Source organism: Pocillopora verrucosa, chromosome 6, assembly GCF_036669915.1.
Source record: "Pocillopora verrucosa isolate sample1 chromosome 6, ASM3666991v2, whole genome shotgun sequence".
Classification (NCBI taxonomy): Eukaryota; Metazoa; Cnidaria; class Anthozoa; order Scleractinia; family Pocilloporidae; genus Pocillopora; species Pocillopora verrucosa.
In genome coordinates this window covers 8,564,607-8,578,164 of record NC_089317.1, presented here as the reverse complement: position 1 = coordinate 8,578,164, position 13,558 = coordinate 8,564,607, and the positions used below count along the sequence as shown (strand labels likewise).

The following is a 13,558-nucleotide window of genomic DNA, read 5'->3' as shown; positions in this document are numbered from 1 at the left end:
AAAGAAAAACTTGAGCTTTGGAAAAGAATTGTGCGCTCAAAAATTCCTAAAACTCGACGCCGCTATTTTTAAAAAATTGGCCGAAAAAGAAAAACCAAAACGTCAGCTCACAAACAGACCCTGCTCTAGTAATCGTCAAAAACCATTCTTTGTATTGAGTTTCCATTTCCTAATTTTTCAAACAAGTCGCTAAGAGACAGGAAAATGCAGGGTGGGACTCATTTCCTCACAGTAAAGAGGCTAAGTTGTTAAACACGATTCAAAATGGCGCTGTCAATCGTCAAATTCTTTACCACCCATGAAAACAGTTCAAAACTCACCAGCATGAGAATACATATTTTAAATCTAATTTCAAACGATTACTATAACTTTTCACAAAACATGTAAAAGACAAAAATTAGCGAACCTATAGTTATTAATAAAATGCTTTTGAGTTGTGGTACAATACGTCAGTAAATTCTGTATCACTTAAAGAAAATAATAATATACCAATTAATTAATGTTAAAAGAATGCTCTATCACTGGTAAATAAATTGGACGTGCTTTTGAGGTGCTACGCCGGTCCTATTTTTGCAATGTGATTGGTTTAATGAGCTAAACTTAATCCAATACCCGCGGAGTGTTCAGTCCAACTTATCTATGACTTTGTGCTGTTTTCTTAGGCAAAAAAAAAACCTTTCTCAGTGGAGTGTCCATCACCTTCTAGCAGTTAAACACGGCTTGTAAGAAATGTCTCTTCCCCAAAGGTCACGTTCCTATTGGGAATCATTCTCGGTTCTTGTCCTTCTCCTTCGAGCGTCGTTAACCTTCTGCTGTTGACGCTTGATCTGGATCTCAGTCGGCTCGTAAGACTAAGACACCCTGTTTGACTTTTTTGAGAAGTAGAACTGACCTTTTCCTTGTTTTGCAACAGATTCTGAAAGGCGGACCAGAAGTCGCGTTTGAAAAACGTGTAGAGAAGAGGGTTGGCCAAAGATGTGATATATCGAATGACCATAACAGCTTCAATGACGCTAAGCAAATCTTTTAGTCCTATTTGGAATAAAAGCATGACCATAAAATAAGAGAACCAACAGCAGGCAAATATGATCGCCATGGTTGCGAAAACCAAGATACACTTCCTGTCACTTTTTTTTTTCTTCTGCTCCCGCGAGTTTTTATTCTTAATCAACGATGGTCGTTGCCTTTTAGTAATTGCACTGAACATGGCTATGTATGCATAAATCATAAATATGTACGGGAATAGGAACACTGCAACAAGGCAAACTGCAGTATGAATAACTTCCCAACGTGCAGATACCTCAGAATTATGCAAAACGACAGGAATGATAGCAAAAACAGTAGAAGTGATCCAAATGCCGAACACAATTTTCAAAACCAAGCTCTTGGTCACCAAGTGGTGTTTCAGTGGACTGACAGTTGCCATGTACTTGAGCCCAGTAATAAAGAGTATGTGATAAGCACCTGAAATGACTAGTAATGTATGCGAGGCGTAAACCCCATCAACCATTTGTGGCGGCGAAATGCCAAAATTATGAACAATGAAGTATGGAATAGCGATAGCGCCAATACTGAAGTCACAAATTGCCAAACTGAGAAGCACGTAGTTAGAAGAGGTGCGAAGTCGACGACATCGGTAAAACAAGACAAACACGAGTCCATTAGCCAGAACTATTACTATGGCAATTGGAAGAAATTTACTCAGGGTCTTGAGTCCATCGTCGGAGTGTTGTTTAGGAAACTTTGAGGTTGCATTGCTGTCATTCATGATTTATTACGATGAACAACATGGGATGACGAAAACACTGAAAGAGAGCAAAAGTGTAAAAATGAAACAATGCTAGAGAAAGGTATACTATTACGCATCATGTGAGTAACGAGAGACTCAGATTATTTGGAATACAAAAACTGAGATTGAAAGAAAATTTCAACAAATGTCAGTGGGAATTTCGTAAGTGAGATCAATTAAAGATTTCAAGTTGATTTGGCAAATTGAAATACTGATATTGAGGTCAAAAAGCTTATGCTTTTACGGTTTTCAGGAGGTGGAGAAACCTGATATATTTGCCATGTTTGAAGACTTCTTTACAAAGGCCAGTTAAAGGTGATTGATATCTTTTGCACGATAACACCCACAATCGATAGTTTTCTTCGTTATATTTTTCATTAGACAGCAATCAATCATACTCGTATACATTATATCTCTCTTAAACTTGCTTGGCTAGAAAAACGAAATGTTAACAAAATACGCAATAGTTGATTGTCAGGGGTTTTTTAAGGGTTTGTTCATTGCTTTCTCGATAAACATCAACTGGCCTGCGGAGATGTTATACATATTTAGCAACTATGATGATTAGCAATAAGTACGAGCTCAGTTTCAGTTTTAAATTCAATACCGTTTTGGACAAATTTAGAAAAAAAGTTTTACCTGTTTTACCATTTAACTCAAATGGCCGAGACAATACCTTAGAAAATTAACGATTACTGTGTTTACACCACCTAGGGCAAAATGAATGCATAAGAGCAAAGAAATTTGATATAAACATAAATGCTAAGAGGTTTAATTGCTTATTTACGAATTATCTCCGTCACATCTTTAATTGTTAAATATGAAAAACATAATTGCTAAGTTATGAATTATCTCCGTCATATCTGTAATTGTTAAATATGAAAAACAAACATATACATGCGTATTCAAAAAAAAAAGTTGCGATAAAAGTTTTTTCTTGTTCTCGATTTTTCTTCTTTATTTCTTGTTTCTTTGTTTTGTTAGAATCGTTTTGTCTTTCCAGCTGTAAAATGGATATTCCGCTGAGCAAATGGCAGAGTCCTAAGCACAGAACAGCCAAAGAATTCATAATGTAAATCGGAGGCTCAAAACTTGTCATATGAAAATAAGAACCGTCGCTGATTCTGACCAGCCACAGCTCCAACACTGTATTTTCTTCCAATTAAGAACAAACTCTGCCGAATAAAAGCATATCAGATGTTTCCTTGTGTTGGTACCGCTACATGTCATGGCGATGCGTTATTAATAAATAATTTCTCTTTGCCGTATTTCAAGTCATACTGTCAATCCTTAATTTATTCTTCTATGAAAACAAAGCACCAATGGGCTTTTAAATACAAATGAAAACAAATTTCGAATCGAGATATTTTTTTCGACCTTTCACGAGGTTAGGTAAAACAAAAAATTAAGAGTGCTTATGGTGAATGAAACCTAAAACTATAGGCAAATTATGCGCACCGATGCTCTACCAATCCAAAAAACTCATATGAATGGTAAGCCACACTAGCTTCATATGGCAGCTGTGCCAGCTACAAGCTGTTCAAAGCTTCGTGTGTTTATATAAAATTGGAAAAATGGTAAATTTTAAGCTCTGCAAAAAGGATACGTTTAGAATATTTGAAAATTGCAAGTTTACTTACGTTTTGCCGAGTTATTGCCTGCTAAAGCACTTTTTGAGCTATATATACCAAGGCACAAGTGGAGTGAAAATACGTCTAAACACATACAATGATATACCAGTAATGATAAAGGTTCCTGTCGAAAGCATCCAATAACGTAGAATCTATTTTATATCCTGATATACAAGGCAATATTTTAGAATGATAACGCGAAGATCGACTCAATATATAGCGAGTGGCTTTGGTGGGATTGCTACGTTTTTGATTCTCTCTCAATGAGTCTTCATTATTCAGTCGTCAGTGGTTCGAATCTGTCGTAGACTACCGCTGTGCTGAAAGATTGTGTTTATTTTTCCCTCGAGAGTTTCATTTTCACCTCCATTGTTTTAAAATCTTATTTGGATGAAGCCTTAAATGTGATACCGTGTCGTTGCTCTGCGGGATCTTGTAATAATGAAACATTTTGTAACTACCTCCACGTTTTATATCATAATAAAGTACGGATATAACTCGCGCTATCATCGGTTTAACGAGCGCGTTATCAGGTTACAAAACACGGAGCTGGGCTAAAGCTGTCACGTCATCTGCCGATTTGCACAATGTCTGACCATTTTCCGAATTCCCCTCTAGCTTTTTTGCTAAAGGGCTGGCAAGTAGCAACAGAAGAACCAAGCAAGGGTTTGTGAACATGCCAAGCGCCTTGATAGACGTTATTATAACTTTAGCAAAGACTAAAATCACCAAAGAGAAGAAGAAATGGACTCTCCGAGTTGTGAAAGTTTTGGCGCTCAATTAGATCAATTAGTTTACGTACGATAATAAAACTCAAACACAGCTAACATACGTATAGCAGATATAGTTTGGTGACAAACGGAAACAAAACATGAACGATGAAAATATAGTCAAACTCATTATTATAGTATAACTGTTAAAATTCATACAAACTACGACGGCGTCAGAGCGTCTATGGTCATACTATGGTCCATCGTGGTTTGCTCATCATGGCGATCTCCCGCAGTGAAGCAAGCCTCAGAAGAAACATCGTCCGCCCTTTATATAATTAACAAGAGCTTGCTCTGTTATCCTTTCCGATGCATCGAACGTAGGGTCACATCATTCACAGCACCTGAGTTTTACAGCGCTGTCACCCTGAGCAATCACCATGTTCCCGAGAATTAGGCCGTCGTTCATTCCACCATAAAACTCACGCCTTGAGCAGTTTGTTTTCTAAAAGTCATATGAGATAACTTGTGCGCTTTATGATTTTACCTAACATTTCACCTTCAGATTCTGTATTAAGAATAAAAAAAAACTAAAGGGCAAAAGTGTTGAATTCGACCTGCCTTACTATTTTAGTTTGTAAACTATTGCAAATTGCGAACTTTGACGTCTCCTGGTATGTATATACTCTGTTGTAAAAGAGTTACGAGGTATTTCCTGGTCCATATTTCGTTCTTTCAGCTTTCAGTTGTAGTACTTTGCTTTCTTCCTGACGCTCGCGTGTTGTCAAGATAAGTTTTTCCCTCTTAATTAACATTGCAACACTATTGTCGATCGTTGCCCAAAGTAACCTTCAATGCGCCTGGAACAGCTACAGTGTATATTCCTCTTCTCTCCCTCATTATGGATTCCATAGTACCTTGGAATGTTTTTTTTATAAACACACCGCCTCGATACTTATGACGAAATCCATAAGTTAATGAAAAGATGCCGCAACCATTACTACAAAACGTGTAAGTTAATACAAAATGCCTCAATACAGTAAAAACTTTAACTGGCTCCAAATATATCTTCAAATACAAAAAGAAGCAGGAGAATTTGTCTTCTGTCGAGCAGGTCAGGAATATATTGAATTCATTATGTCACAAGCACGGGAAAAATTAAAGATTCCAAATTCCAACTAAAGATATTACACCTGCCTGCTAAAATTGAAAGAAGAATCACTATTATCGTCAAAACGAAGCCTTGTCACTCTACTTCCTTCCAAGCGCAAACTTAGCCGAATGATAATCATAAGCTGTTTCTCATATTTTGTGCCTCTACGTCTCTTTGATAATGACGAGAAAATTTGTAACATACTGAGTTTTCTGTGCCGTGTTTCAAATCAAACTGTACACCTGGAGTTTTTAAAAGCTTCTTTACTAACATAACAAGTTACGGCTTTTAAATGTGAACACATGCTGGTATGAATTCTTTCAAATTTGAATTTGTTTTCTTACCTAAAGTGTGTCTTTAGCTACTGATATGTTTTTAGGACAATTCTAATGGAAATTAGTTATTCCCATTTTTCCAACGGAAAAGACAAAGATCTTCTACGCGAGGGATGGTTGGAGAAATAAGATCCAATTGTAAACCCGGACGATGATAGGACAGTCAAGCGATGCCGTAAATTGATAACGCGCAACGTGAATTATTAGCACCTGGCTCGCACACTGTTATTGGCTCATTTTATATCGCTGTCTTTTCCATGTCGATCCTCATTGGTAATATCCCTCAGATCGGCATTGTGTTTTTTTTATTTTACGCACTCTGTCTAAGAGAATTATTCACCATTTTTATCACGACGCATTTGGCTCGGATCCATTTCTTCAAAGAGAACAACTTTAATAGGCTTCCCAGTTCCAACTTCTGGCCAGAAAGAGTGACCCCTACAAAGCTTATCGGTGTCAGTATTCAATAAGTCTTAAAGAGAAAAGAACATATAAATAATGTTTCTAGTGTCTCTAATGGCACCACCGGCTACATGACTACCCCTAGAGGTGCGTAAAATATCTAATCGCGTGTTGCCTGCGCAAAAGGCTTGAAAGTGGTTCATATATACACCTCTCCTCTCCATGTCAGATTTCTCTCCGCGGATAACTAAAATTGAGTTTTTCCCCATGAAAAAACAGACTAAAGGAAAAAAAACAAAACAAAAACAAACGTGAAATTTTCTTTTGACTGCCTTCGTCTTCAGCGGATATTTGTCGGATAATATCTGTTCTGAGTCCTCATGGGGACTCAGAATTTTTTCTTTGTCCCACGCTCGTGACAAGACGAAAAAACATCTTTCTTAATATCTACGTTGTTATCAAGACTGTGTAAACCTAAAATTTTTACCAAACTGTTGATGATTTCAGTTTTTATACTAGCTTATTTATTGACCAATTAAGAATCAAATATGCTCATTCGTATTTAATTAAATGATTCGGCTCAATTTTCGACCCTTTAATTTGTAATCTTTTTGTTTGGTCTTACTTTTTGCTCGATAAATGAAGGCTGAGTTGCTCATAACGTTAAATAACTTATATAAATTAATTCAAATCAATCAGAGGGTTAACACCTATCTAATAGAAATGGAAATTGTCCCTAATTCTGACCAAATAAAGCTTTGCCGCTGTATTTAATTTTAAGAGCAAACTGAGCTAGATAATAAATTATAGATTTCACTGACATCGACGTCGTATAGTCTTAAAAAGGTAAAAGCACAAGAGAATTCACAGCCGGTTATCTTCATTTCGAAAATTTGACAATAACTTGCAAATTCTGCATCGACATTTCTACCCTCTGACTCAACCCTGAGTTTCAAAATTTCATCTATAAATTACGTTCTGGCTGCCATAACGCTGGGTTTCTTCATTCCTTTCCATACAACAACGCTTCCAAACTGATAAAAGCAATACGGCTACTTATGATCAGTTGTAAATGAATTTGGAGAGTCCCCTTACCTATTAGATAACGAAGTGTAAATTTATGAAGTACTTCTTACACTGTTTATGTCCGGGGATAAGTGCAGTTGAAAGCATGAATGAACACGTCTATTCACATACCACAATCGATGATATTTTCTACAGAAGGGAACGTTTAAAGAAATGAAGAACGATTTTCATTAGAACGATAACGCAATTATTGATGAAGCAGGTTGGCTAGCTGCTATTGTTGCGGTTTAGTTCGCTATCAATGTGTCATTATTATTCAGTTGTCAAAAGCTTTCAGCAGTTATGACCACCTATTGGGCTTTTTCATTGTACACTTTTTCAGTTTTCGTTTAGCTTTCACCATTGATATTACAGATGAAGTCCTAGTATCGATAATACTGAAAAACATTACAACTTTCTTCAAAAATACTGGACGGAGTAGCCACGCAGGCTCAGTCTCTGCGTCAAAAAAACTAACATATGCATAGAAGAGTAAGAAGAAAGGGTGAGATTGACAAGGCTTCTCAAAAACTTCATTGATTCTATTATGGTGCAACAAAGAAAGGCTCGAATCCAAAACTCCAAAAAAAAAAAGGCTTACGAGGCTCTGATTGTTTCATTAATGAATTGCTGAATTTACACTTTTTAGAGTTCATATAATACCGAGTTAGACTGTCGACGATAACTCCGCCCTATGGTTTTCTAAATAGGTTATTGTTCCACATCGAGACAAAAGTGCATCGATGCAGACATCATCATAGTAAGCTCAAATAATTTAACTTGTGTACGATTTTAAGTCCCAAACTTTACCTGGGGATAATGACTACTCACAGAATTTCTCAGTGTTGATATCCAGGAAATTTCAAAATAAGAAAAATATGCATTTAATGTGGGATCACCTGGCCGTTACTTACGCACTGCCTTCTGTGCAAGTATTTTTCACAGGTTTCATTCTCTCCAAACTCCCCATCTGCAATTTTGCTTTACACTACAAGCTTTCGTGCATCGTTTTAAACAACTTGAAGCGGTCCCATTTTTGGCGCATGTTTTGTCACCGCGGGAAATGCGAGAACAGCATAAATTGATCTAAAACCGCCTCCATATAAACAGAAGAAGAAAAACTTTTACTTTAAAAGAATACCATGATATTAATCTTTAAGCTCGTCCTATTCGTTTTTATGGCCACGATATGAATACGCTTTAGCAACACCCCAGGAAATGAAATGCTTAATGCAAATCCAACCTTTGAGGAAGATATTCAATAGATTTTAACGCCCTTGAGTGATCTCAGTTTCTGCTATATTCAGCATCTCCACAAGACATCCATCGCTGCGAAGATCACTTTCATATTCAAGATATCCATGAATGGTACAACATTTTTTTTCCACTAACTTTGCTTCATCTTATCTCGTTCTTTTGTCTCTACATAAAGTTCCCGTTTACGTAAAAAACGGGAAGTTTCGTCTTTATTCAACAAATTCAGGAGATATGCAGATTTCACGGTAAGATATCTTTCTTCATCACAACCTGATTTTATATTTTTAAATAACGTTTTTAGAGCTAATTCGCAAAAATAGGCCACAAAACTTACGGCTTAGCACAATTCAGAATAATGTGTTTCGACTCAACACTGCCATTGATTTTCAAATTTATTGCACCAGACGCCAGTTGCTTTCAAAGGTAGACATCAAATTTGCCCCGATCATTCACCACTTTTCAAAAAAATATGTCTCATGATCCTACCGATAACACATATTTTTTGCCCTCTTGCATATTTTAACGAAATTAAGGTGGAAAAATAAGATCAAATCACAAACTATTAATGCTTATTTTGTAAATATTGATGAAACACCGGAATTTCGCCTGTTTCGAAAGCAATGTATGGAGGTATAGAGAGAAAAACAATTTTTCGATGCGATCTCGTTTAAATTGAAAGGTTTAAGTAACTTTCTACCGCCTCAGTTTACATGCGGGTGATTTCTGAATTCGTTCTTCCTCAAATGGGTTTCAAATTGTCTAACCTAAGTTTAGATATGTACACAACATTACGAATATTTTAATCACACTTCTGGTGACAAATTCTTTTTCCTGTGGTCATGAAATTCATTTCAACGTTTGGGTTTTTTACATCCGTTATGACTACTCATATCTTGATTTTCTACCTTCAAGGCCTTGGACATTTTCTCACCCACACTTTTCAAGTATTCCCTCTATTCAATAGATCTTTTTCCCTTGAAATGTCACGTTTCTTGAGCTTTTTCAACAATATGACTGTTCAGAAGAAAGGCTCTTTACTCTTAGTGGTCTTTTTCACCGTCATTTCAGTGCCTTGTCATCATTTGTTCTGCTGATTTTCGACCACCAGAGATCCTATTTGTTTACCAAATTAAGGGAATCAATCGAATGTTGTCCAAAACCCGTAATGCCTCAGTGTCCTCGCTAATCAAAACTTGTATATCATATCGCTCGATTGATTTGTCTTCTCTGTTCATTTGCCACAAAAGCAGAAAAAGTCTTTTAAAAAGTTGGTCATCATCTCCACTTGATGAGACCAAATGGCGCGGCATGGCGTGGTCAGAGATAAGGTATCAACGTGTACAGTTCTAAAGTAGTTACTGAAAATTTTCCACCAGCCATCAACACTCAGACAAATTTCAAATCAGGCAAGCGCACAGCACGATCGAGGTTGATTTGAAATTGCGGGTAGAATATCGAATAAAATGTCTAAATTTCTCAGACATGTTTTGAGCAAGATTTGAGGTTAAACAGATCGAATTTCTATTTGAGCAACGTTCAAAGAGGATCTGTATGAGCTTAACCACTAAACTTAAAACGGGCTTAAATTCAACAGCGTTTTCAAGGTCCTTCAGAACTCACCAATTAAGCTACCCCTCACGGGAGGCTCTCGATCTTGAAACATCTTTAAAATTAAAGTAAAAATAATCTTTTTACAGTCATTTCTCCTAGTTTTCGCAGTAACTGAGAGTTTGAAAATATGCCTCACGTCATTGATTACCTGTTTCTGACCACACCACCCAAAACCGACTGACGGTAGAACGCGTTCGGCTGCATCTTCCACTGCTTTAGTTCATATTCTTCCAAGCCATCTTTTTAACTAATAAATTTTTTAGAATGAAAACATTGATAATTAAGAAAAGTGTTAAAAACAGAAAATCTTGGCGAGATGAATATCCAATACTTTTACCGACGTGGTTTCGGTGTGTACAAGCTGCTTTGAAATAAATTAGCTTCATGTTTTTCTTCCCCAAGATTCGCTACTATCGAGATTACGAGATAATATGGTTTTGTAATTGTTGGGTTGTAACAGTTGAAACTGTCAAATCATGATCAAAATTGAGAACGGAAAAAATCTTTGAACAAACAGAAAGAAATTTGGAGATAAGCACATCTAGTGATATCAATATCTAAAAATAGAGGAGGAATAAATAGCGAGGAAACTGCCTCTGCAACCCAATTTTATCTCGCCTCTAAATGATCGGCAGGACAAATTGCACAAATTGTGAACATTTTGAGAGATCTTACCCAAGCAAATTAAAGAAAATCAAAAGCAAAGCCAAATTGACACTAGCAAGCACGAAAATCATTTTGATAATATTTACTACAGCAAACGAAAGTTCGAACCTCGCTCATTGCCTTTTGATGGCTTTTAGTGACCTTGAAATGAAAAAAAAACGCCTAAAAAGCTACGAGAGAAACATTACGCTGATGCGCGCGTCAACATTGAGCAAAAACTCTCATCTTCATGAGACTTCATCGAACATTACGTGTACCAATTCCGTTGAATCGATTTTAGGTGCAGAACCATTTGGAGCAAGTTAAATTTAAAGCTTTTCGTCGTAACCATTGGCTAAATGACTTTCCTCATTGTTGTGACAATGTTTTTCACCAAAACACGAACGGAGCTCTTGATAGAAATGAAATCTCGGAACTTTCTCACAATTGCTTTGAAATAATGTCAATTTTGAAGCTTCAAGAGAAAAGCTGTAGAATCAACTTACCTTGCTCCTTACCATGTAGTAAAGAACTTAGATGCACAGTAAAAAAAAATAACTTCGACTTCCTCAATTTCAAGGAAATGTCAATATTCGATCTGAGTAAGAAGTATGGTAAGATGACTTATCATTCAGACGACCAATCGTACAAAAGATACTTAAATTACTAACCGACTAAAAATTTAACTGAAAATTACTTAGCCATTTGAGAGGGAAGACAAGGAAATGCAACGAGTGTCATCACTTGAAAATAAAATATAACGTCTGTTAATCCTAGAGGTAAGTTATCCTGTTGTAGAAAGCAAGATAGCTTTTTTTGCAACGTTTTTTTTCCTCGTCGCGTAGTTTGTGTTTGAAAAATCAGAAGGGAACGGGAACAGTTTTAATTTGTTTAAACTGCTCGGAAAATAAATGGTGGAAAGGTCTGAATGTAGCAGATGGTTAAATGTAAAGTACATTGTCTCATTTGATCATAAGGAACAGTTTGCCAGAATTGATAACTTCCTTGTTATTAAAAAATTCATAAATGTTTGTGTTTTTACCGTTCAGAGTGATATACGTGATTGATGTTATCAAGACTCTTAAACAAAAATTTTGAACAATGTCTCTTTGACTGTGCTATACAGGGGGACATAAAGTGAGAAAGGATTTTTTTGTTCACCTGCGTCGACTGAAATCCATGAAATCAGTCAAATTTAGAGGCAAAACTAATAATTAAATTGTCTTAGGTCGACAGACATCAAGTCAATACCATTTTCCTTCAATCATGGTGGTAATTTCCTGTGGGAGTACATTTCTTTACCTCGGTTTATAGTAAGAGTTTGTGAGAATCGATTCATATTGGTCGGAATATGAAAACTATATATGACTACTAATCAGATCGGCATGCCTAGCTATAACTATCAAAGCTTAGAAATTTGAATAACGCAGGTTTTTAATAAATATCCCCCAAATTACGTTCTCAGGGTCTTTATTTACTTTATCTCAATTCAAAATTAGTGATCAGAAAGAGAAAGCTGTCTCAAAAACCATTACAGCAAAGCGACACTTATGCAAACCTGTCTTTTAAAAAATCAGTGCTTATTTCACTTTTCAAACTACACTTATTGGCTAAGAGAACACCAAAGTCACACTGGAGCAAACAGTCGGAAAAGACTGAAAGTTTTAAATAATCGCACATGTGTTCTATTAAATATCAAAAATTGCAAACCTCCAAAAACTGAAAGTGAAGTTTACTTAATACAAACATTTTAGTAGCAACAAGAACTTTGTCTTATTAATGCTCCCGGAGAAAGACATTAGTCTCGTTTTCCCACCATGATAAGAAAGTTCTTCTTGTATATGTCAATATTGTTTTGCTGTTGGCCGAAAAAAGTGTCCGCCAGAATGCAAAAGATGAGCTTCTTGCTCAAGCTATGCTTGTACAAGCTCACATAAAAAAAAACTCTTATTTTGCATCATACGATGTCCATATACATGGGAGAGAAAAAGGAACTGTAACCCAAATCGTTAATTTACAGAACTATTGTAGCATACATCAAAAATTCAAAATGAAGTCAAATCTTTAATGTATTTACCAAATCTTTCCCAATAATTTTGGCGTTGATCTCACCTACGTAAATTATTTGTACATGCCAACTTTGGAACCGTAAGTGAAAAGGGAAATTCACTTTTGAATTCAAATTTCCAATTTACCTTTAGTATCAAAGTGTCGACCACCATGTCTTAAACTGTCTTCTTGATTTCATCTTAGAATTGGAAAAATTACTAACCTATAATTCAAACCGTGGGCATCTTCCATCCTGGACTAGATTGTTGTTATACCCCAAAAAATATGGCTTACAGCTTCTGTTGCATTTTCTAGACTTCCGTTAATCAAATATGTTGGCTAGAACTGTTAAAGGTTAAGTCGACTCATTCTCAGCTGACGGCATTGATCGCCTCGCATTTTAAAACAAAACAAAAAGAAATATTAAAATGGCACGTATAAAATTAAAATTTCTACCTAAACTGAAGAACACATGAATATATTGACTACGGAAATATTTGTCTTGTTTTCAATAAAATTCTCGAGACTCAAAAATCGACTATAAATCCAGAGTTTTTCAATACCTTCTCGTTTTCATTTAATTTATTTTACCTTTCCCTTTTTTGTCTAATTAATTCTCTTGTTTGGCTCTGCTTTTGTTGATATGCTCTTTCCAGAAAAAGAAAAGCAGTAATTTACTTATCATGAAAGATAGTTAAGAAAGGAGAATTAGAAAGACAGAGCCTTTTCCCTCCGCTTTTTAGAAAATGTTCAGAGAGATTTACCGCGCATCACGAGTTGTTCCTAAAGAGAAACTAGATTCCAGTTTCGATCTCTTAATTATATAAACAAATCGCTAAGAGATGGAAAAACTCGAGACGTAACTCAGTTACGTCACCGGAAAACGGCTAGGCTGCTCAGCAAAATTCAAA

At 36.0% G+C, this 13,558-nt stretch overlaps 1 protein-coding gene across 2 annotated transcripts; it reads right to left on the bottom strand.

Annotated features, from left to right (window-relative positions):
- Positions 1–673: 673 nt before the first annotated feature.
- LOC131799968 (somatostatin receptor type 1-like) lies at positions 674–12,993 on the bottom strand. 2 transcript variants are annotated; one of them, XM_066168856.1, is made up of 2 exons: positions 12,871–12,993; positions 674–1,805 (listed from the first exon to the last, which is right to left on the bottom strand). In XM_066168856.1, the coding sequence occupies exon 2, from the start codon at positions 1,766–1,768 to the stop codon at positions 710–712; it is 1,059 nt and encodes a 352-aa protein (XP_066024953.1). In that variant the 5' UTR covers positions 1,769–1,805; positions 12,871–12,993; the 3' UTR covers positions 674–709. The 2 variants fall into 2 exon arrangements, with proteins under 2 accessions (XP_066024953.1, XP_066024952.1); XM_066168855.1 differs by lacking the exon at positions 12,871–12,993 and adding an exon at positions 9,248–9,309.
- Positions 12,994–13,558: the final 565 nt, after the last annotated feature.